A 23,619-nucleotide genomic window follows, 5' to 3' on the forward strand; every position below is an offset into this window, starting at 1 on the left:
TTCTCCATTGTGGACGGTGCTCGAGACAGAGGCTACCACGCTCTCCCTCCGGTCGAGGAGGCCGTAGCGACTCACCTTTGCCCACCCTCTGCGGGACGGCGGGCTAAGGGAGTCCTACCATCTAAAGCTTGCCGCACGTCATCAGCTTTGAATGGCCGCGTGTATTCCGCCGCCGGACAAGCTGCATCGGCGCTGCACACCATGGCGGTGCTTCAGATCCACCAGGCCAACCTCCTCCGCAAGCTAGACGAGGAAGGCCCGGGCGCGATCAACGTGCCGGATTTACGTAGCGCCACAGACCTCGCTCTTCGTGCTACAAAGTCCGCCGCACACGCCATTGGTAGGATTATGGCCTCAGCAACTGTTTCCGAGAGACACTTGTGGTTGACGCTCTCTGAAATGGCGGAGTCAGAGCGCTCTGCGTTCCTCGACGCTCCCGTTTCAGCAACTGGCCTCTTCGGATCATCCGTCAAAGACTTCGCGGACCGATTCGCTGAGGTACAGAAGACATCGCAGGCCATGAAACATTTCCTGCCGAAGCATTCCAGTTCCGCAACAGGCCGCCCTAAACAGCCGTCTGTCCGAACTCAGCAGCGCCCGCCGCGCCAGCTCAGCAGCAACAGGCCCGAGAGAGACCACGGTCTCGCTCCGCCGGACGCCGCCCGCCGCGTGGACCTCGGCCTAAGATCTCAATCAAGCCCGAGGCCTCGGCGCCATCCTAGCCCGACTAGGAAAAAGACGGTGTTCGGGTCCCGCCGCGGCCGGACTTCCAGCAAAGATTCCCGCTTGTACAGCCCTAAGTTCCGCGTTTGTACCAGTGTACTCAGCAGCCAACAAACCGGCCGTAAAGCCCGTTTGCCTGCACACAAACGCCGTTTTCACGGCGACCCAGATAAATCTAAAAAAAGAGTTTCATTTCTGGTGTTCCGGCCACGGCCGATGGTGTAATGTGTGTAACTGCAATGCCCACCCAGTGCCCATTCATTCACACAAGCACAGCCCCGTACAACACAGGGTCTGCACACATAAAATCGACTCATGTCGATTGTGCTTTACATGTAGTGAGCGTGCCCGCTGTCCAGTGCCCACAACCACTACACACTGCACGTTTCGCAGTTTCTGTAAAAACGAAACCAACGAACGGTCAGTCAGTTCACAAACACAGTATTCCCGGTGTTATAGATGTACCCGCTACCACGCGCCCACATTTATTCACAAACATAACGAGCCCTACGGGGCTCGCCCCGCGCGCTCTCTCTCAACTCAGAGAGTCGAGTGTTAAACGTGCCCCCCGCCTCAGACGCCACGGCGTCCATGTTACAGCACACGGTTGCTCTCGTGTCGCCGCCATTTCGCGACCAGGGCCCAGATTACATTCAACCCCTAGTCACGCGTGCAGATGCATGGGAAAGACTTCCCGGGGTCTCAGAATGGGTGCTAGAGACTATAAAAAGAGGCTATTCGCTACAGTTTTATCGACGCCCTCCCCGTTACACGGCGAGAGTCGAAACCACGGTAAAAGCAGAAGTAGCACATCTACTTCGAGCCGAAGTAGCGAAGCCATTGAGCAAAGGGGCCATAGAGCCTTTATCTCAAGCTCAGAGCGAAGGGGGTCTGTACAGCAGATATTTCCTGGTACCGAAGAAAGCGGGGTCTCAGACCCATTTTAGATCTGAGGCATCTGAACAAAGCGCTAACAAAGCGAAAGTTCAGAATGCTCACGACCAGAAAAATCCTCGCGCAGATTCGCCGAGGAGACTGGTTTATGGCAATAGATCTGAAAGACGCGTATTTTCACATACAAATTGCGTCACGTCACAGGCGATTTTTGAGATTCGCCTTCGAGGGCCGGGCATATCAGTACACAGTCCTGCCATTGGGCCTGTCTCTAGCACCTCGTACATTTACAGTGTGCATGGACGCGGCGCTGGCACCCCTGAGACTCCGAGGCGTTCGAATTCTGAATTATTTGGACGATTGGCTGATTCTAGCTCAATCACCTTCAGAACTCACTCGCCACAAGACCCTAATACTCAATCACCTCGAGTGCTTAGGTCTGAGAGTCAATTGGGAGAAAAGTTCACTGTTTCCCAGTCAAAGGATCTCCTTTTTAGGACTGGATCTGAACTCGCTGTCTATGACAGCACGGCTGTCATCACAGCGCAGGCGAAACACCCTGCAAATGGCGAAATCCTGAACGAACCTGAAGGTGGTGTCCATGGACGCGTCCACCTCAGGCTGGTGGAGCGCTGCTCGAGGGCAGACCGTTCTTTGGCCAGTGGGCAGAACGAGTCAGACTACCGCACATAAACTGCCTGGAAATGATGGCGGTGGACTTTGCGCTGAGGCGCTTTCGTCCTCGGATAAAAGGGCACCACGTCCTGGTCCGTTCGGACAACATGTCGGTAGTAGCCTATATAAACCGCCAGGGTGGCGTGAAATCCCGCAACCTCTTCAGGCTGACGGAACGCATCCTGGTATGGACCCAGCACAACCTGCGCTCGCTGAGAGCAATGCATGTGCCAGGTCACCTGAACGTAGTCCCAGACAGACTCTCACGGAACAACGTTCCGACAGGAGAGTGGTCGCTACACATACAGACAGTGCCTGTTGTGGAGAACGTTCGGCAGAGCGGAAACCAGGAAAACGCTCACTGCCCGGAATTCTTTTCAAAGAGCGTGAACGCGCTGGCCAGTGTCTGGCCGTCTGCTCTATGCTTTTCCTCCTGTCTCACTCCTGCCTCAGGTGCTGGAGCGAATCAGGGAAAGCGGATGCTCAGTGCTACTTGTTGCTCCATACTGGACGAATCAACCTTGGTTCCCAGTTTTGATGCGGCTGAAGAGCACTGCACCGTGGCCGATTCCAGTGAGGAGGGACCTCCTCTCGCAGGCCAAGGGCTCGATTTTGCATCCTCGCCCGGATCTCTGGTCCCTACATGTGTGGGCCATAAACGGGTACCCGCTAACCTCCCAAGGGGAGTGTTAGACACGATCGAGCAGGCTAGAGCTCCGTCTACTAGACGGCTCTACGCTTCCAAATGGTCTGTGTTTTCTGGTTGGTGTTCAGACCAAGGTCTGTCACCCCTTCAGTGCGGGGAAACAGAGATTCTCTCCTTCCTGCAGGAGCTATTGGATAAGGGTAGAACCCCATCCACGCTCAAAGTCTATGTGGCAGCCATAGCAGCGTTCGTTAATCCAACGCTTGGCCGTTCACTGGGCAGAAATGACCTGGTGGTCCGTTTCCTTAGAGGAGCCAGGAGGTTAAATCCTCCAAGGCCTCCTTCAGTCCCCGTTTGGGACCTTTCTACGGTGTTGAACGCTATGAAAGGGGCCCCTTTCGAGCCTATTCACTCAGTTGACATGAAACACCTGTCTTTCAAGACCGTGTTTCTTTTGGCTCTTGCTTCAGTGAAGCGTGTGGGGGATTTGCAAGCACTCTCAGTCAGAGCGTCTTGTATGGAGTTCGGGCCTAACGACTCTGTAGTCGTGTTGAAACCAAAGCATGGGTACGTACCCAAGTCCCTCAACACACCGTTCATGGCTCAGGTCATCTCCCTGTCGGCTCCCTGTCTTTGCCCGGTCAGGGCATTAAGAGCTTACGTGTCCCGCTCCGCTGTTTTTCGACAGACGGAGCAGCTCTTCGTTTCGTTCAGTAGACGCTCTAAGGGGCGAGCCGCGACGAAACAGAGTCTGTCTCGGTGGGTGGTGGACGCCATTGCGTTGGCCTACGCATCTAGAGGTTTGAAATGCCCTCTGGGCATCAGAGCACATTCTACGAGAGGCATGGCCTCTTCGTGGGCTTGGTATAGCGGGATCTCGTTACAAGATATCTGTATGGCGGCAGGCTGGGCCTCCCTGTCTACATTTATAAGGTTCTATAACCTAGAGGTTCCTGCGTTGCAGGCTAAACTGCTCTCGGTCTAGAAGACTATGTATGGTGTTCCTGCCCCGCGCTGCGGCCCAGGTCATTCCAATGTTTTAAGCATCACTCACTGACAATGTGTCCCATGAGCATGCTATGACCCCTCATATATCTATTTATTTACATATATATATATGTTATTATGCCCTCAGGGGCACTATTATGAAGGGATGATGCTAATTCTAGCCGCTCTCCCTATACATTCTTGGTGTAGGCGCTTGTATGCCAGTGCGCGCGCGCCCTTGGGTGTCTGTGTCGGTCCAAGAGCACGCACGGCGTGTTACAGGGGTTCCCGTAGCGTCTTTCGACGCAGTAAGAGAGAACTCTACGTAAGAGAACGTACTTGGTTACTAACGTAACCTCGGTTCTCTCTAGAAGAGGGAACGAGTACTGCGTCTCAGGCCGTGCGTGCCCACGCTGCGTCGCTTCAGTGGCGAAAATCAGAGTGGAAGACAGCTATGCTCGTATTTATAGGCCAAGACCACGCCCGTTTCGGCGGAGGTCATTGGTCAAGCGTCACTGGCCTCGCATAGGCTGTGCTTTTCTGGCGGAGCAATAGGAGCCAATAGGCGCGCGAATTGCTCCGTCTAAGGTTGTATGCTACAGAAAAACGTTTTACAAATTTTACAAAATTAAGGATTAATTTTTAGGCTTCAATCTCGGAAAAGAAATCTTTCCCGTAGCGTTTTTCGACGCAGTACTCATTCCCTCTTCTAGAGAGAACCGAGATTACGTTAGTAACCGAGTACGTTATCACTCCGCCCAAGTAGCAGTGCTTCGCCTTCAGAGAATATAGTTCCCAGTATTTATACGGTTAAAATATGTCTGTGTCTCATGTGACTTTGTTTTTTGTACACTCTGTGACTATACAAATCACAACATGTAAATAGGAAAATGTTTGCGTTATTTTGTCACTTATTTGGATTAGTATGCTAGCTGCAACCATTTACATCCAGTCTTTGTGCTAAGCTAGCCTAGCGGTGGGTGCGTCAAACAGACTTATAGCACGCACGGAGATGAAAAAGGTATGTATGGACTTATCTAACTCTGGGGGATAAGTTGAATAATTTTAGTCAATAAATGTTATACCTTAACTCATCTTTGATCACCAAAATTTTATTTTTAAATGTTTTTTCATGTGAAAAACTCTCTAATCCCTCAAAATAGCTTGATTGTAACTCTAGTCTACACCCTCTATTCGTTTAGTATACACGGATCATGAATCTGCATATTCTGCATGTTTGCAGGTTGATGACATTGAGTTGGCAGACATTGGCAGGAGGGTTTTCCATGGTGTGTGGTTGAAGTTAGCAAAATGGCTAAAAGTTAACAAAACTAAGAAAAACTAAATTACCGGTAAGAAATCAATTAAGTATCTTTAATAAAACAAATTACACCGCTTTAAAAACACCAGTAGTCATCATGAATAAGTACTGACCACCTGTAATCAAAATATGCATTTAGGAAGATACACATTAAAAAAGTAGATAAAAACTAAACTATGACAAACTAAAGATGCCTCGTAGCAGACCACTGGCTTAATTAAATGCAAAGCCATTATTTTCTATGACAACACAACAGAAAGGAGCACACCATATTACACAGCTATATTCAAATGTTCCAACTGGTAGCAGGGCAGGTTACTATTACAAAAAGACAGCAATGCCTCTGGATGCTACTTTCTCAGAGGGGGAGGAAGGGGTGGTGGTGAGGCAAATGAGTATGGGCCAGGACCCATGAAAGGCTGTGGTGGAGGAGGGAACTGTTGTGCCATGAGTGGTTGCGGACCTGGCCCAGGCTGAGGAGGAGTTGGAGGCGGCGCTCCAAACAGACCTTGGGGAGGTCTAGCCTGATCTTGCCCTCCCGCTCCCCCACCTGGATGTGAGCCTCCCCGTCTGGAGCCATACTGCCCCCTTCCTCCACCCCCATAGCTCTGGTATTGGTCACCTCCTTCACTGTTGTAGGAGGGTCCTGAGTTGTAGTTGTTTCGTCCATCCCTACTGCGATCTCTGCAAGAAGAAGAGGACAAACGGTCGCCACGGCTGCTCCCAACTGACCTTCCATCGCGGCTAAAGTTGTTGCTGCGGCTGCCCTTGTTCCCCCCAGATGCAGAGCTCATACGCCGATCACATTCATCTTGGTACATCATGTTGGGATTATTTGAGCTTGAGTTGTTGCCACGGTAACGCATCCTTCCACCTATGGAAGTAGCCAGTGGGAGGCCAGAAATTAGGCTAGAGATACGACAATTTGAAATGTGAAAAAGAACTAAATGGTGCCAAACTAGATTCAACACTCTCAAAGACATAAAACAAACTCAAATATGCCTGCCCAACTGCAGCTCATCTTGAAACTCTCACCTCCACCTCCCCCACGGCCTGTGTCCACCAGCTGCAGTAGTTTGGGGTTGATGGCCTGTCTAGCCTCCTCAAGAACCCGGACCAGATCACGAGCCTGCCGAAGGTTCCCAGGTGTGAAGAAGGTGTAGGCTGTACCTTTGTTGGTGCTACGGGCTGTGCGCCCAATGCGATGAACATAATCCTCAGAAGAGTTTGGATAGTCATAGTTGATAACAAATTTTACATCCTCCACATCTTCATGGGGACAAGGTCATTTATAGAGGAAGAAAAAAGGTAGAAATTAGTGAGGTAGACAGAAGGATAGCCATTGCCTAGTTTACTGCGACAGCCGTACTGGAATTATTCACTCATCTGTGTTTGGGATCTCTTCATGGATTTTACAGGCATGGCTTTGGAGTAAGTTTGTCTATCATAAAACCAAGACAATTGGCACAGATTTTTTGACTGTTAATTAGTATATGAAATATATATATATAAAATTAGTGATGCACCAAAAATATTTTTTTAATTAGTTCACATTCAAAGGACATTTACTGTTGAATTTTGTCAAACTTGACAGAATTTGAAAGCTCAGACTTAGTTTCATATCAAAGTAACAAAGCACAAATGTTACTGTGATTATTGGATTGTATTTGCACTACAAATAATGTTTAGTGAAGGTTTGCTCAAAACTAAATGATCGCAGTCCATCAAAATTAAAATCTTTAAAAAAATTGAAATTTACATTGTCATCCCAGCCCAAGTTATAGCTTATTCACGTTGTGTACACAAAATAAACACAGGATTAATTTAAAACGTGCAATCAGAGGAGTGCTAATTAAACGCCACCGTTTCAGTCAATGAATTCTTCCCTCCACAACTGAATTTCAGAAGATGAAATTTCAGTGCATCACTATAATATTAATCATTCAGATAAAGCTCTGTCTTTATTCAACCTAAAGACAGGGTCTCACTAGCTGATTTTTTAATTGATTTCCAATGGTCAACAGCGTTCACATCATCCAAACAAACTGAACACTGATGTCAAACAAAACCGAGTGCGCACCAAAAAGTGCTAGTGTGAAAGCACTGAACAGAATAGTATGAGTTTGTTTGTTTTTTAATTGCTGTTTTCAGTCGACTAGTGAGAAACCGCCCTTAAGGAGACCAACGCTATACAGTAAAATAAATAATTAAATAAAAACTTAGCTTTGAGTACTCACCTATTCCAAAGATAAATGGTTTATCTGATAGTTCATGTAATTAATACTTAATACACTAAAGATTAATGTAAATTAACAATATGATTCATATTTAAGACTATTTGTAACCAGCAATACTTGAGGTAATATTAAAGAGGAGAAATGTCAGGAGGTCATTAAACATAAGTTGAAGTGTTTTTTTTTTTTTTTTTTTTTTTTTACACATCTTAAAAGTCTGTTTCTTATTACAGATTAAAAGGGGCTCTAACAACACTGCTATTGACCCTAAAATAAAACAGTCTCCTTTTGGAAAATTATAATGATAGTTTATGCTATTTTAGATATCTAAAGAATGCAACGTGCTAAAATGGAAATACAATCATGTATAATAATGACCTAATATACCATGGCACTTACCACACCCATTCAAACAAACTTAAAGGACATTTGCCACACTATGGAAACAGTTCTCATGAACAGGGCAGTGACTAGGGCATGATCAGGTACTTACCCTAGGTTAGGTTACTCTTGGCTGGGATCAGTCCTGGGTCCCGTGGAGCGGCCCAAGAGGAAGAGGTTAATGCGGGCTCACGCGTTGAGCTGCCCCCCCTTCACCCTCGGCCCTGCCCCAGCAACGCCAGGCGGGAGCAGAACCGGCTCTGCCCCAGTTCTCTCTCTCTCGCTGGGTTGTAGGGCCTCCACAAACCGGACCGGACTGTATCCAGCACTCTTAACTTTCTCTCTCCCTCTCTCTAGAACTCTGTGGGCCATTCAGCCCCAAATCTATCTTAGGGGCAGACTTTCCTGGAATCTAACAGAGCCCAGAGGGGCCATAGTATCCTTTTGAGATTTTTTTTTTTTTTTAATGGTCAATCCAGATTTAGAAGAAGAAAACTAAACAAAAGTAAGCTAGTTGATGCTGCTAGCCCATAAGACTCTAGATAAATAGGGGCGCAGCTGAGTGAGTTTATCCATATCAAGCCCTGTTCTAGTGTCTGGTAACATGGTAGAGGGAGGCCACTGTGTCAAATTAGCACAGCATGTCTGGGCTGGCAGTTAGGAAGTCAAAAATCCTGAAGGGGAAAAAGAACAATAATAGTGTAAGACTCTCTAGAATAACCCAAACATACCCAGACAAAACAAATTAGCAATTTCTAATATCTTTGTGAGGTCATTGTTCACCCAGACATGATTCCAGAAAGAGGTTTTGCACACCAAAAAAAAAAAAAAAAAAAGTTCTGACCAACTCTATTTTGACCATGACTACGGATTAACATCTTCCAAGATAACAGGACAATTGTACACAATTTGTTCAGGAAGGAGACTGGCGTTAGGACCCAGGGAAGAGGAGGGAAGGATAGCAGCTCCCCTAGATCCGTGCTAGGGTCAACAGCGAGCCGGTGAGCCCCACATGTGCGAGGATTTTTACATTAGTAACAAGAAACAGACAGCACAAGTTTATCATGTTTGAAACAGCTTGCTTGTGGAATTTGGAAACAGACGAAGCAGCCCGCCCGTCAGTCACCATCAGCCCAGAGTCCTTTTTACCATTAAATGTGAACTTGACAACGCGTCAATAAATATATTTTCTTCCCAGCCTTCACTTGTTTTGAGCAAAATATATAAGAGAGGAAAGGACAGGGTGGGGTGGAGATATGAATGCAAGAGAGAGAGAAAGAGAGAGCCCAAAATGTGATGTTTTTCCAACTGTAAAGAGAGAAGCCATTAAGGTCTGAACCAAAATAATCCTAAACAAATAGTAGAATTCTAGGTACTGATTTCTAGGCGTTGAAACTATAGATATAAATTTAGGTTAAAAACTGTTCTTAATGTCTATCCTCCTCCTAAAGTCTGACAACTGTTAATCTGAAAGCACATTTTTTTCGCATTCCACTTCATATTGTGGGCAGTCAATATGACAATTTGGCACAATCCGCAGATGTCTGTGCACACCGTCTACATGCAGCCCAATTTTTGTAACTGTGGAGACTTGTCTGCAGACAACAGCGCATGTGCAAGTGATTTGAGCGGTTAAAAAAATAAAGGTCCACTATATGCACAAGATGAAATCTTGGAAAATGAAATAGACCCTACACAAAACACTGTTCTCTGTTCATCAACTGAACAAAAAGTCAAAGGGGCGTTCACAGTGATACAGATTAAATAACTGGATGTTGCCAATTATCTGTACGGTTGTGTTGATGAGAATTCCTACTTGACCGACTATCCATCTGTAGTATCAGGTGGTGGATCACAGTTCATTTTTAGGAAGTTGAGTTCTACTTAACTTCATTGCATTGCCAAAAGTCACACATTGATGGAAACCTTCAATTCTCTTAAAAAATGAATAGCATGGCCATTGTAAATAGTTGTCAATCTGAACTGACTTCTCTAAATTCCCCCAGAGTGAGGCATGATGTATGTATTTGTCATATTTTATTTTCATGTCTATAATATCTTCATTATTTTCTGTAGTTTTGAATCAATGTGTACTGTGAAAAGCATTATACAAATACTTTTCACTTGATATATTTGAAAAAAAAGTTCACACTTGACCGGTTTGGTCCAATTAAAACAAAAAATGTATCACTTTCTTTTTTGGCCCGGACCAAAAGAACTGAACAACAAGTGTGAACACACTCTGAGGGTCATGGGACTTGGCTGTGCGCATTGACAAGATATGACATTAGTGCGCTTATTTATCGATCAACATTTAGGTGTCTGTCTGACATAACATAATTACTTGAAAAAACACTTTGATTAGCTGTTTGCAGGGATGCAAACTCCTAAGGTGTGAAAAAGGTCAAACAATTACATATCCGAGGACATGCTTCAGTGGGAATTTCTCATGAAAGAATAAGTTTCTAGCAAACATTTCAATACATTTTTATGATTTCATGTATTTGAGGTTAAACCTATTATTTTCGGGTCTCACGAAAGCGATTTTGCTTTCAAAACATAACATTCCTCCAAAAGAAATTGTGCAGTTTGCTGCCCTGTGTTTGTGTGAATAGGAATGACATCTGCTTAACCAGTGCATCTCTATGGGCACAAAGTTTGAGACGTCACTGAACATTCCACAATTATGTGACTGTATGGGTCAATGTTGTACATGTCAAAGTGTTGACTATATATCATCTGCATTATTTAGTGGCGATCAGAGAATCATTCCGTTTAGAATTTTAGACAAAAAAAAAAATGGTTCTGAATGAGTATCAAGTATCAGACCATACCCAGACCCCGTGAAGCAACGTCAGTAGCGATCAAAATTGGAGCTTTTCCACTGCGGAACTCTGGAAATACATAACACACAGTACAAGAAAGTGAGAACTGTCAGGAAAAAATGTGACAGTCTGCTTCAATAAAATGTGAAGCTTAAAAAAATTCACCTGATAGTACCCAGTCCCTCTCTGGTTGGCTTTTGTCACCATGAATACACATTGCAGGCCACCTGGATGAAGACAGAACATACACTGCATCAGCATACTATATGATTTTATAAAAACCTTTATTATAAAGATCTCTCACCCATCTCTTCGCATCCTGCGAGTCAGTTCATCACAACGTTTCTTTGTCTCGACAAAGATGATGGTTTTGTTCTCCTTTTCAGCCATGATTTCCTCCATCAGCTGAATCAGCCTTTGAGCACAAACATTTCTTTGAAACATTTTCATCTTGATTTATACAGACAAATAGGAAAGTAGACCAACACAAATCGCAAGGACTATAATAAAAGCTTAATAAATTTCATATCCAATACTTCAGCTCACTTGTTGTCTTTTTCATTTTCCATGCAGACATCCACTATCTGCAGGATGTTGTGGTTTGCGCTTAGTTCTAGAGCTCCTATATTGATTTGGACATAGTCATGGAGGAAATCTTCAGCCAGCTGACGCACTTCTTTAGGCCAGGTAGCACTCCACATGAGAGTCTGTCTGTCAGGCTGAAGGAAACAGGAACAGATTGAGCTTGATATGCATTCAGAGGAAAGCGATTATGGGTAGCAATCTTAAACACAGACCAGGACAATTTTTTGAGTGCATAACTGCTGATTAAGATTCTCAGTCTAGCATTGCTGTGTGTGTAATGTTAACATCTATGAACTGTCAAATTCTGTTTCAAGTGAATACTGGAGACTGTTTCACAAAAGGACAGAACTTACTCTAATTTGGTCAAGAATTTTGCGGATTTGGGGTTCAAAACCCATGTCCAACATACGATCAGCCTCATCTAGCACCAGGTAGGTGCAACGGCGCAGGTTGGTTTTTCCTACCTCCAGGAAGTCGATCAGACGGCCAGGTGTGGCAATGCAGATTTCAACACCTTTAGGAGATCAAACTAAGTTTATTGAATGAAGAGCCCTTAACTATTCCTGCTCAATTAATCAGAAAATATTCACAGTAACTATTACACTAGTCCAGGAAAAGGGTTGAGAAACCACAGCTCAATCCAACTTTTTTTTCTACACCCCATGACGCTTTGCATGACTTTATGGGAGTAACTTCCATTGAACTGTTAACAATCAGCGACTGTCAATGAACTTGTTTAAAGGGATAGTCCACTCTAAAATTAAGTCATCATTTACTAACCCTGGTGGTGTTCTAATGCTGTATGCCCTTCTTTTTTGGGGGACTACAAAAGGAGAAAAATGGCATATAATGGCAGTGAATAACGACCAGCATCAAGCTTTTTAAAAATGACGCAAAAGTATAACAGAATGTGACACGTACCATATATTCCAAGTGTTCTAGGGTAATACGATAGGGTTGGATTAAAAAAAAATTCTGTCCACGGCTTCAGGACATGCGCATTCGTGAGACTCTGTTAGCGCCGTAGTTCACTCCATCTTGCCCAGAAATAACAAACAAGTTGTGAGAAATTAAGATTAACAAATACGCGACATGAAATACAACGCCTAGAAATCCCCAAAAAGTATCGCTGTATTTAATCTGTGTAAACATTTCCAGACTGGAACTCCATTTGTGTGATGACAGTCAGAATGACAGCAGACGGATCTGAACACGATAACTTCTAATGACAATCATAATGGATTTATAGATTGTATTTCATGTTGCGTTTTTGTTTGATTTCTCACAACTTATGTGCTTTTTCTGGGCAAGGCACACGTCACGTAGATCTGCACAAAAGACCAATGGACAAAGTTCGACTATATGACTGATGATATATATATATATATATATATATATATATATATATATATATATATATATATATATATATATATATATAAATATTAGGGCTGTCAATCGATTAAAAAATGTAATCACGATTAATCGCATGCTTGCCATGAGTTAACTCGCGATTAATTGCACATTTTTTATTTGTTCTAAATGTACCTTAAATTAATACTTTTCAAGTTTGTATAATACTCTAATCATTATGGGAATGGATAAATATGGATGCTTTATGCAAATGTATGTTTATTATTGAAACCATAGTCAACATAGATTATGAAGACGAGACATGTTTCAAAGGTCATAGATGTTTTTCAAAGAACTTGTTCATGTCTATTAGACACATGAAGAAAGAATAAAGAAATACCAGGTTCCCATTACTTGCGCGCGTGCTGGGAGAGTACCGGCGATTCTCAGAAACTAAAGGTTTGGGCGCTTTATTGAAGAGAAAAAAAATCGCTAAAGGGCTCTGCAATGTCGCTAAGTTGGCAACACTGTGTATCTCCATTTCTCCAACTAGGGATGGGCCACGGGTCAAACTGAAAATACGCGCTGCGTTAATCGCGCATTAAAATAATTAGTGCCGTTAATATGATGTTGCGTTAACGCCTAATTAACGCGTTAACTTTGACAGCCCTAATAAATATATTATTATTATTATTTATTTATTTATTTTTAAACATTTATTTTATTATTTAATATTCCACCAAGTCAGCTAATCTTTGTAAAATGGCACAGCTTTTTAAAAATCTAAATGTACTTAAAATCTATGATAATCAAGCATTATTTAATGATAGAACTTTTATGACTTAATTTTCATTTTAAGATGAACACCATTTAAAGCTCTAGAAATGCGATAAGCATTTTCAAACATAAATGGCACCATAAAGTCATAATTACTGGCAAACGCTGCGATTTAACTACATACATTTATAGCCTGACAACACTACATGTTTAAGAGTAAAGCACGGCACTGTGTTCTTTTACACACATGCAGCTCATGACATTAGTGAGCTCACTAATGTCACACTTTCAGTGTTTCGGATAGGCTTGGTTCATAGGAATTAAATTAATAATAAAACATTCTCAGAATAATCAGGATTATATTTTAGGCATTAACAATAGGTAATTTTTGTTGTCATTTTTTTACATCAAATTTTGTTTGTGTGTTGTAGATGTTAGTCAGTGTCCAAACCTCTTTCTAAATCTCTGATCTGTGGACCTTTAGGGGCTCCACCATAAACACAGGTACTCTTGATTCGGGATGATTTGCCATAGTCATAAGCCACTTGCTGCACCTGCTGGGCTAATTCACGTGTGGGTGCCAACACAAGACACTAAACAGAACAGAAAACAGGAAACAGCAGGATTGAAGAATGTACAAACAAAGCACTATGGATTCATTTTGATCATCGTAGTGTGAATCAACAACAGTACACCATTCTGATACTAAATCAGTGCCTAATTCTACTTATTGTGGTAAAAGTTGTATGGCAACTTACGATGGGGCCATCCCCTCTCTCTGGGTATGGCTGATGGTTAATGTGCACTATGGCAGGCAACAGATACTGTGGAAAACATTGAAATAAGTAAACATGAGTATACTTGGAATGGGTATTCAAGTATGTGTGTTTTTCGCTGGCTGTTGGTTGTAGATGAAGGTCTCTTACAGCCAGTGTTTTCCCAGAGCCAGTCTGTGCGATGCCCACCATGTCCCTGCCACTGAGAGCCAAAGGAAAACCTTGAGCCTGGATAGCAGTGGGCTCCTTAAAGTTCTGCTGCAGCAGCCCTTCCATCACATATTCTTTAAAAGACATAGAAACAATATTCAATATCCTTATACGCAACCACTGCTCTACAAGACCAGAATATTTCAAAGAGATGTTTTAACATAACTGAACAAAATGACAAAGCAATTTAGTTAGGAATTAGGAAGCGATGGGGGGAGGGGGGAGTCACAAGTTCAGACTCAAATTTGGCCAAATGCGGTTAAACCCAAATCTTAATTTAGACTAGTAGGAGCACAAATACAGGTGAAACTCGAAAAAAAAAAAAATTATGATTATGGCTTACAGCTTATGAAAACCCCAATTTCAAAATTAGAATATTGTGAAAAGGTCTCACTTTGCATGTAATGAGTCTATATCATTTAATAGTTTCACCTTTTAAGTTGAATGGAATGAATGAATGAATGGAGGCATTTATACAGCGCTTTCATATGTACTACTGTACACCCAAAGCGCTTTACAATCATATCAGGGGATCTCTCTTCAACCACCACCACCAGTGTGAAGCATCCACTTGGATGATGCGATGGCAGCCACAGTACAACGGCGCCAGTGACCTCACCACACACCAGCTATAGGTGGAGAGAGGAGAGAGAGTGATAGAGCCAATTCAGTGAATGGGGATTATTAGGAGGCTATGATTGGTAAGAGCCAATGGGTGGAATGTGGCAAGGACATCGTTACACCCCTACTCTTTACGAGAAATGCCATGGGATTTTTAATGACCACAGAGACTCAGGACCTTGGTTTTACATCTCATCCGAAGGACGGTGCTCTTTAAAACCGTGTCCCCGTCACTCTACTGGGGCTTTAGGACCCACACATATCACAGACCTGCTGGCCTCACTAACACCTCTTCCAGCAGCAACCTGATTTTCTCAGGAGGTCTCCCATCCAGGTACTAACCAGGCTAACCCTGCTAAGCTTCAGTGGGAAACCAGTCTTGGGCTACATGGTGATATGGCTGCTGACTGAAATAAATGAACTTTTGCACGATATTCTAATTATTCGAGTTTCACCTGTATGTTAAATATAGTAAATGAATGAAGACTAGTGTAATCACCTTTTTTTTCCTGACCCTCTGTTTCCTGTACAGAGCCTATGTAGTTTTCCAGTTAGTTACAAACAACCAAAATGATGTTTTGCTGTTGTGCATGCACAGCAAACAAAAAATGAATAAGACAACTCATTATTCCAGAGTCGTATAAAAGATTTGTTCAAAATTAATGAATTGTTAATGAACGACCCATCACTAGCAGAAAATAATACAAGAAGAAATTATATTAGTAAGTGTGATGAAGGAAAAAAAAAAAAACTTTTTCAACACACTCATGTGAAATAAACTCACGAGGGAACTGAGCTTGATGGAAGTTGGTGACAGCCTTTGGACAGCCGGAGCCTCTGACGGTGATCTCTTTTCTCTTGCGATATTCTTCAACATCATACTATTAAATATACAAATATAAATAAAAGCAAAAACGGTAGACCAGACTATATTCTAAAGTTCACTATATTGATTTACCAAAATAACATTGTCAATAAGGTTTTTGCTGTAAATAAATTGATATGTACGGAAACCCATTTCAGACTCCACTTTTTTCCTTTTTCTTATTATTTTTTTATTAGGTTATTTATTACCTGACTCATGTGCTGAACCTCTGGGTGTTCGCTGTAAAAGTTCTTCTCAAATTTGGGCAGCTGGTCCAGGTCCCATTTCTTCTTCCTCAGCCGATCTCCTGGATTCCCAAACTTCTTAGGTGGAGGTTGGACAACTCGACTTGATCCAAAGCGAGGCCTGTGAGAGATACATTTCTTTAACTTTGAATCCTTTTCCTGGCAGTTATGAGCACTGTTTGAGATACTGTATGGACCAGTAGCTAAATCTGTTACCTGAAACCAAAATATGAATGACCTAATATCCAATTAAACTGATATTATTAAATGTTTTAATACACACAAATAAACAAACATCAATTAAATATAATAGCTCACCCTCTGTCCCGTCCTCGATCTCTGTCTCCATACGAGTTACTTCCCCTCATTTCCTTTACCCTACAGTAAAGTAAAACCCCAGCAGAATAATCACCTTTTCCTCCTAACAAAACGAAGTAAGGCTGGTCCTAACGTTAACGTTAACGTTACCTGGTTTGTAGAAATGTATTTTTTTCTGATAAGCGGTAGATATGTAATATGTTTAATGAGGGTGTTTAAGACAAGGTTAGTATGTAAAATCTGCAAGTATCTCCTTACAGCATGAAAACAGACTTTTACAAACAACACAGCAGCGAAAAATACACCAGCTTTGAGTTAGACAAACAACATCGGGCGTACACTCGGTTCAGTAAAATGTCGTCTGCCACTAAGCAACTGGACCCGCCCCGTTTAATGTCGTAGAACTTTGTGCGTAGGGATGTATCGAAAGTACACACACAACGCAAAGAAAACTGCGTAGTATGACGATGAATTCGCGTAGGTGCGTAAAAACAATGGTTGGTGAACCTAACGGATTTGAATATCTAAAGGAGGCTTTATCTAAATTAATTGCGCGTTGGATGACTGGACGAACGAATTTCTTAGTTTAGATTAATATAAAATAATTTCAAACCTGTTTTATAGCAGTCACAACAAAAGATAGGACTGTACTGTTGCTGTGTCCGAAACCGTTCCCTATCCACTAAATAGTGCCCTATATAGGGTGTCGGCCATTTTGAAGTGGTGTCCGAATACTGAATGAACAACTTCATTCCCTACGAAATTTTGAACATTTTAAAATTGATGTTAAATATATTTAGAAACAATATCTAAAAGTAAAAACTTAAAAGCTAGAAAAACTACAGAATTGTTAGACAGCATAAGTTTTTTTTATGTAAAATGCCTTTTTTCTATTACTTATTATTATTTTGTTTTTACCCTTGACATATTTAATTAATATGTACTCTTGTATGTAAAGTATGTTTTGTTCTTATTAAAATTTAATAATAAAAAAAATAACATATAAAAAACTGGGCTTCAAAAAAAATAAAATAAAAACTTAATTCCCTACGTGGTTTATATCAACAATGCACCCGATGTACACTTGCTGAAGCACGAATTACACCGCGGAGAGGACAGAGCGCGCGAGTTTATACGAAATATGCAGTTTCCAGCTTTCTTACTTCTGCTTTATTTGCTTAATAATAATTAAAACATAAATATAGGCCTAAATATAGGCCTATATAGAAAATAGCCTACTATATGATATTTAAAATTAAATGAATTATAAATTATGGTAAATTGTGTTTTATTTATGATTATTAAAATATAGCTATTTAACTCAATTTAATATGTTTTACTAACAGCTGTGTTCTACTAATTTGTGGCTAATTTGTCTCACAACACTGTAAGGAAGAGATTATCATATATTTACAAAAATAATTTTCATTAATCACCTGAAGTATGGTTCCCTTTCAGTCGTCTGAATGGGATCTCCTGTCATCTTCCAGTATTGAAAAAAACGCCAATGCACACGTTGGCGTGCGAGCTTTGCATCCACGCTCCGCTCCGCAAGCGATATTTTTTTTTCCCAGGATGGTAGGGGAAGGTACCGCCTTTTTCGCCTCTGATTGGCTAGAAGGGTTAGTGAGTGAGTGAGTGAGTGAGTGAGTGATTGTGTCTGTGTCTGTGTCTGTGTCTGTGTCTGTGTCTGTGTGTGTGTGTGTGTGTGTGTGTGTGTGTGAATAGACTAGCCGACAGCCTGCCATGAACATGAGATGACGTTTCACGGCCAAATCAAATAACCAATCGGAGGAGAGCCCTAGTAGCCAATCAGAGGCGAAAAAGGCAGTACCTTCCCCTACCATCCTGGGGGGAAAAAAATAGCACGCCCCGCAGCGCGAGTATAAATACGGAAGTGGATGCATGCACCACTTGTCTTTCGCTTCGGAGCCGATTGGTCTTCATGACGGTGTCTCTGAAGAGTGTTGATTCATTCAACGAGCGGGTGTGTCGGAGCTTCTTCTGGAAGTTTCTCCCAGTGCTGGTGGTTCTACAGGGCGATTGCTTCACTGGTACAGGCTGCACCATTCCTGCTGTCAGTGTTGCCGCAAGCATTCTCCTGTGTGCTCCGACACTGCTAAGAGTTTTTCATTTCCTAAAAGAGCAACACGGATGCATTTGCGTGTCGGAGCTTCTTCTGGAAGTCTCTCCCGGTGCTGGTGGTTCTACAGCGTGATTGCTTCACTGGTACAGGCTGCGCCATTCCTGTCAGTGTTGCTGCAATCATTCCCCTGTGCAATCATAGCCCGTACTTTACTGTACCCAAGAAAGGTAGTGTGTTACGGCCTATCTTGGACCTGCGAGTCGGGAAACGGGCCCCTTTTTAAGCCTCCATTCAAGTTGCTAACGCAGAAACGCATTTTCGAATGCTCCGTCCCTAAGATTGGTCTGCAGCATTCAACCGGAAGTACTTCAGATCTTTATCCTTCCACAACGCAGACTGTACCTGTGCTTTTTGCAATCGAGGATTCAAAGTCAATACAAAGTCTTACCCTTCGAGTGCTCCACAGCCAGTTGGGTCTTCAGGTCAACTGGGAAAGGAGTAGACTTGCCCACGGGCTGAGGATCTCTTTTTCCGGTATGGAGATGGACTCGGTTCAACACATCTCTCAAGAGGAACGTGTCCGGTCGGTGCTTAACTGTACGTTCACACAACTGGCGGCGAGAGCGTCAAATTGGCCGGAAGCCATTAATTTTCAATGAGAGCCGGCGGCGAGCTCCGGCGAGGGCGGCGCGGCGCGGCGCGTCTTGGACGGCGAGAGTGGCGAGAAGAGTTGAAATTTGCCAACTTTATGGTAATAAGCTATGACGCGGTTCGGCGGCAACCATCGGCAACCAATCGGAATGTAGAATTCCTCCGCCTGAGAGGATACCAGAGAACACAATCCTGTAAACTTTGGTTCCGACCACATTAGTTCCTAAGCAAAATGGAGGAAAAGTTAATTATTTCTGTTGCGGGTTTCCCGTTATTGTACGACGTGTCCCTGTTTACATACATTAATAAAAAGAACGACAAATGGAAAAAGGTGTCTGAAATTGTTGGTGTTTTGTTACTTTCACATTTAAAAGATTTTAATAGGTTAACTTATACCCTACGTGTAGCCAGTATGCACAAAATATGATACTGATTTATGTTCAGTTCTTATTTGCTTTGCGGCTCCTTTAAATAAAGTTGGAAAAAAATCACGCATTCTAAAATCTACGTCAGAGCGCCAGAGAGTCCCCGAATCTCACGGCGTCGATGGCAGGGCGGCGAGAGCGAATTTTGCCGCTCTCGCCGGCGGCGGTGTGAACGTACAGATACAGAAGTGAGAAACTTTTTCAGAGGCTTTTCATATGGCAGACGCAGCCCCAATAGAACGGCTTCCTCCATATGAAAACTGCTTCAGCACTGGCTTCATGGCCGAGTCCCGAGGTGGCCGTAGCAGAGCGGCACGCTCCGTGTGACAATCACACGGCCTGCCGCCAAACCCTCAGCCCGTGATCAGACCTTTTGTTTCTTCGGGCCAGCCGCTCCACGGTGTCTCCAAGTGTCCACCAACACCTTCTGAGGGGCCACGTACAACGGGCATGCAGTAAAGGGGGTCTGGGCGGGCCTGGGGGGACTGCATTGGTATCAATTGCCTAGGGTTTCAAGCAGAACCCTCGGTACAGAGACACGGGCACACAGCTGGCCCCGGGGCCATCGCAGAAATGCGTTTAAAACCCCAGTGAGCCTTCTTGCACAGCACTGTGCTAAGTTTGGGAGGAGAAGGAGCAGGTATATGGCCCAACCAGACTTATTTCTCTTAAATTTATGCTCCTTTGACAGCCACCTTCCTGACCATTCATCTGAGACATCTCAGGGACGGGGCACCATTGGCACCCGCATCCAGACCTCTGGGAAATCCATGTCTGGTTCCAAACAAGCGGAGGTTCTTGGTCTTCTACCACAAACATGTCGTAAACACCATCACTTCTGCGATAGCACCCTCTAAAGATGAGGCATGCTTACGCCCTGAAGTGGAACCTGTTCGTTGAGTGGTGTTCTTCTCACTGAGAAGATCCCCGAAAGTCTTCTAGCTTGTGAGCCCGTGTCGCTGACCGGTTGAGTCTCCCCCTGTTATAGGCTGGAGCCACCTCAGTGACATTCCATATGTTGTACTTCCCGGTAACGCCCAGTCCATATGTGTATCCTCCACATACTACCTCCTTGCGGGCTGGATGTGGCTTCCGTAGCGTCCATCCTTCCATCGAAAGGGCACGCTTTCCCAGTGTTATCCAAAGCACTAATGCCGTTTCAATGGTGATTCCATTTAGTCTACGTCGACTACGTCGAACTTGAACGACTGAAAGGGAACGTCTCGGTTGCGTATGCAACCCTCGTTCCCTGAAGGAGGGAACGGAGACGTAGTCCCTTCACCACTATTGCTAGACCACCGCTGACTCCGGGCTTCGCTCAGCTCCTCTTCTGTGTGCTCCAATTTCCCAAACAATCCAAAGACATGCAGCATATGTGTATTAGACTCTAAATTGTATAGTATAGGTGTGAATGTGAGTGCAAATGTGTTTGTGTGTGAAAAAACTTGAAGAAATTACTATGCTGATGACCGTTAAAACGTGTCATCAGAGTCTGTGAAAAGGGTCCAACAAGTTAGTTGCAACTTCCGGTTCAAGGTTTTAATGAAGCTGCTTCATTACTATATAGTTAGTAAAAATTAGTTTTGGAGCTTAGAATAATAATACAAAAATAATACTGTGGCGAGCAGGACGAGGTCGAGGGCCGTGGGAGGACACCGCAGGTCTCATATCTCTCACGGAGGAGCGGAAGCATGAGTACCGGTAGGTATTTCTTTTTAACTGTGTATTTCTCCCCAACAGGTCAAGAAGCTCTGAATGAGTATCTGAAGACTAAGTGTGTCACCATTGAATACTAACTGATAAAATACTGGACATATACTGCACAAAAAAGATGATTGCATTTTAGTGCTCTAAAGTGGATTTTTTTTTTGTCTCATAGTTTTACATGGTACCTGTAAATGTCTAACTGTAGGGGGAGCGAGATCGAGAGAGGAACAGGCCTGATTTTATGTTTCTGTTTTGTGTGGCCAGCAGTCGTCCGCAAGGGGCTGCTGGCTTATACTTTCATTTTTATATTGGTTTATTTATTTATTAAAATATTTGAATGTTCGCCGGTTCTCGCCTCCTCCTTCCCATAACTATGGGTTAAGCCATAGTTCCACTAGGCTGCACTACTTCTTTTCCAGCTATGGGTTAAATAGCAATATGCCATCTTGGCAGCAGGAGTTGGCAGTCATGGTGTGAGTGCAGCCGAAGGATTCAGCTACCGGTCACCCATGGCAGATAACTGAGCGGAAGTACCATCTTACGATCAACGGTCAGGGATCAACACCCAGTTAGCGGGTACTGCGGGGCAACCTATCACTTCTCCAGCAGTCGCACATTTGTGCTCCGCTGGCGCTTGCAGTGCTGGGTCCAGAGGTGGATGCTTTGTTCTGGGCATGCATTTATCCACTAACTTCTTGCCCCGGAGCTTAACGTTTCAAGCAACTACGATGGAATTGTCTGGAAAAAACTCTCAGCGACTGGCAACTCGGGAGCCCCCTGCAAGCAGGGGTACTGTCGTTGCTCGGCAGGGCTCGCGTTCTAGGCCCGGTCGTCATCCTGCTACTGCCTCCCAACTGCGTTTAGTTGTTTAGTTGTTAGTTTCAGGCTTCGCTGCAAGCCAATTTTGTTCTGTCTGCCCCCACCCAGGATGCTACATCGGCCTGGCTGCGTTTTCGTAACATAGTTAGGGATTGCGCACTCTCCAGCTTCGGCAGACGTACTCAAAAACAGCCTGACTGGTTTAGGTGTCATGCATACACTCTCCTACCATCTCTTGCAGATAAGCGTGCGGCACGATTGGCTGTCAAACAAGACTCCTCCCCTCGTACCATTGCTCATTGGAAGCAGACCCGCTCAGAGGTGCATTGCCTAACACGGGAGGTAAAACACCTCTACTGGGAAAGCATCTGCAGACGTGTAGAACATTGCTCTGCTACCGGTAATACTGGTGGTATGTACCAGGGGCTAAAGCAAGCTCTAGGACCTCCTGTGAAGAAGTCCTCCCCTCTACGATCCTCAACAGGAGAAATACTCACAAACCTTGACGATCAGCTCAATCGCTGGGTGGAACACTACAGCTCACTGTATGCTGAGCCTGTAACAGCTAGTGAAGCTGCTATAGTATCTGCTGTTCCCCAACTCCCAATCCAGCTCGAGCTTGACAACATCACTCTAAATGAGGTTAAAAAAAACATCAGCCTCCTGAAGAACAACAAAGCCCCTGGTGCGGATGGGCTTCCACCTGAAATCATCTTAAGCGGTGGCAACACACTTGCCGTGGAACTCCATCACCTCTTCTCAACCTGCTGAAATGAAGGCAACATCCCCGATGAATTACGTAGCACTAACACAGTTACTCTGTATAAGAACAAAGGGGATCGCTGTGACTGTAACAACTACCGGGGTATAGCCCTTCTCTCCCAGCCTGGCAAGGTCTTTGCCCGCCTCACCCTCCCACGCATACAGGTCATTGCAAACAGGATACTCCCGGAGAGCCAATGCGGCTTCCGTCCCGGTCGCTCTACCATAGACATGATTTTCTCAGTTCGCCAAATCCAAGAGAAATACATTGAGCAAGGTCGGCCTCTGTATGCAGTCTTTGTCGATCTGACTAAGGCCTTTGACTACGTCAGCAGGTTCGGCCTGTTTACCATCCTCCGTCAACTGGGCTGTCCACCCAACTCCTGAAAATCATACAAGAATTTCATGATCATATGAAGGCAACAATACAGTTTGAGGGCTCTCGCTCTAAGGAATTTTAAATTTTCTGTGGTGTGAAGCAAGGTTGTGTACTAGCTCCAACTCTCTTCATTCACTCTTAACATTCTTTTCCGCTGTCTTGCGCCAAGCTTTCCCTGTTCCATCTGGAGTGTTACTTCACACACGTAGCTCTGGCAATCTCTTCAACCTGGCAAGATTACGCGCAAAAACAAAGATCAACCGCATCCATATCCGGGAACTCCTATATGCAGATGATGCCGCCTTCATTGCCAACTCTGAGACTGATCTGCAGGCTATGTGCTACTCCTTTGCT

At 43.9% G+C, this 23,619-nt stretch overlaps 1 protein-coding gene across 1 annotated transcript; it reads right to left on the reverse strand.

Annotated features, from left to right (window-relative positions):
• Nucleotides 1-5,278: 5,278 nt before the first annotated feature.
• On the reverse strand, nt 5,279-16,834 carry ddx17 (DEAD-box helicase 17). Its single transcript, XM_079629320.1, has 14 exons — nt 16,587-16,834; nt 16,437-16,496; nt 16,083-16,239; nt 15,793-15,889; nt 14,328-14,461; nt 14,160-14,225; nt 13,853-13,994; nt 11,625-11,785; nt 11,233-11,405; nt 10,991-11,101; nt 10,852-10,913; nt 10,696-10,755; nt 6,282-6,515; nt 5,279-6,120 (listed from the first exon to the last, which is right to left on the reverse strand). Exons 2-14 carry the CDS (start codon nt 16,484-16,486, stop codon nt 5,597-5,599), a joined length of 1,971 nt encoding a protein of 656 aa, XP_079485446.1. The 5' UTR covers nt 16,487-16,496; nt 16,587-16,834; the 3' UTR covers nt 5,279-5,596.
• Between the last annotated feature and the right edge of the window lie 6,785 nt (nt 16,835-23,619).

The sequence above is a fragment of the Phoxinus phoxinus genome (genome assembly GCF_949152265.1).
Source record: "Phoxinus phoxinus genome assembly, chromosome: 11".
Lineage (NCBI taxonomy): Eukaryota > Metazoa > Chordata > Actinopteri > Cypriniformes > Leuciscidae > Phoxinus > Phoxinus phoxinus.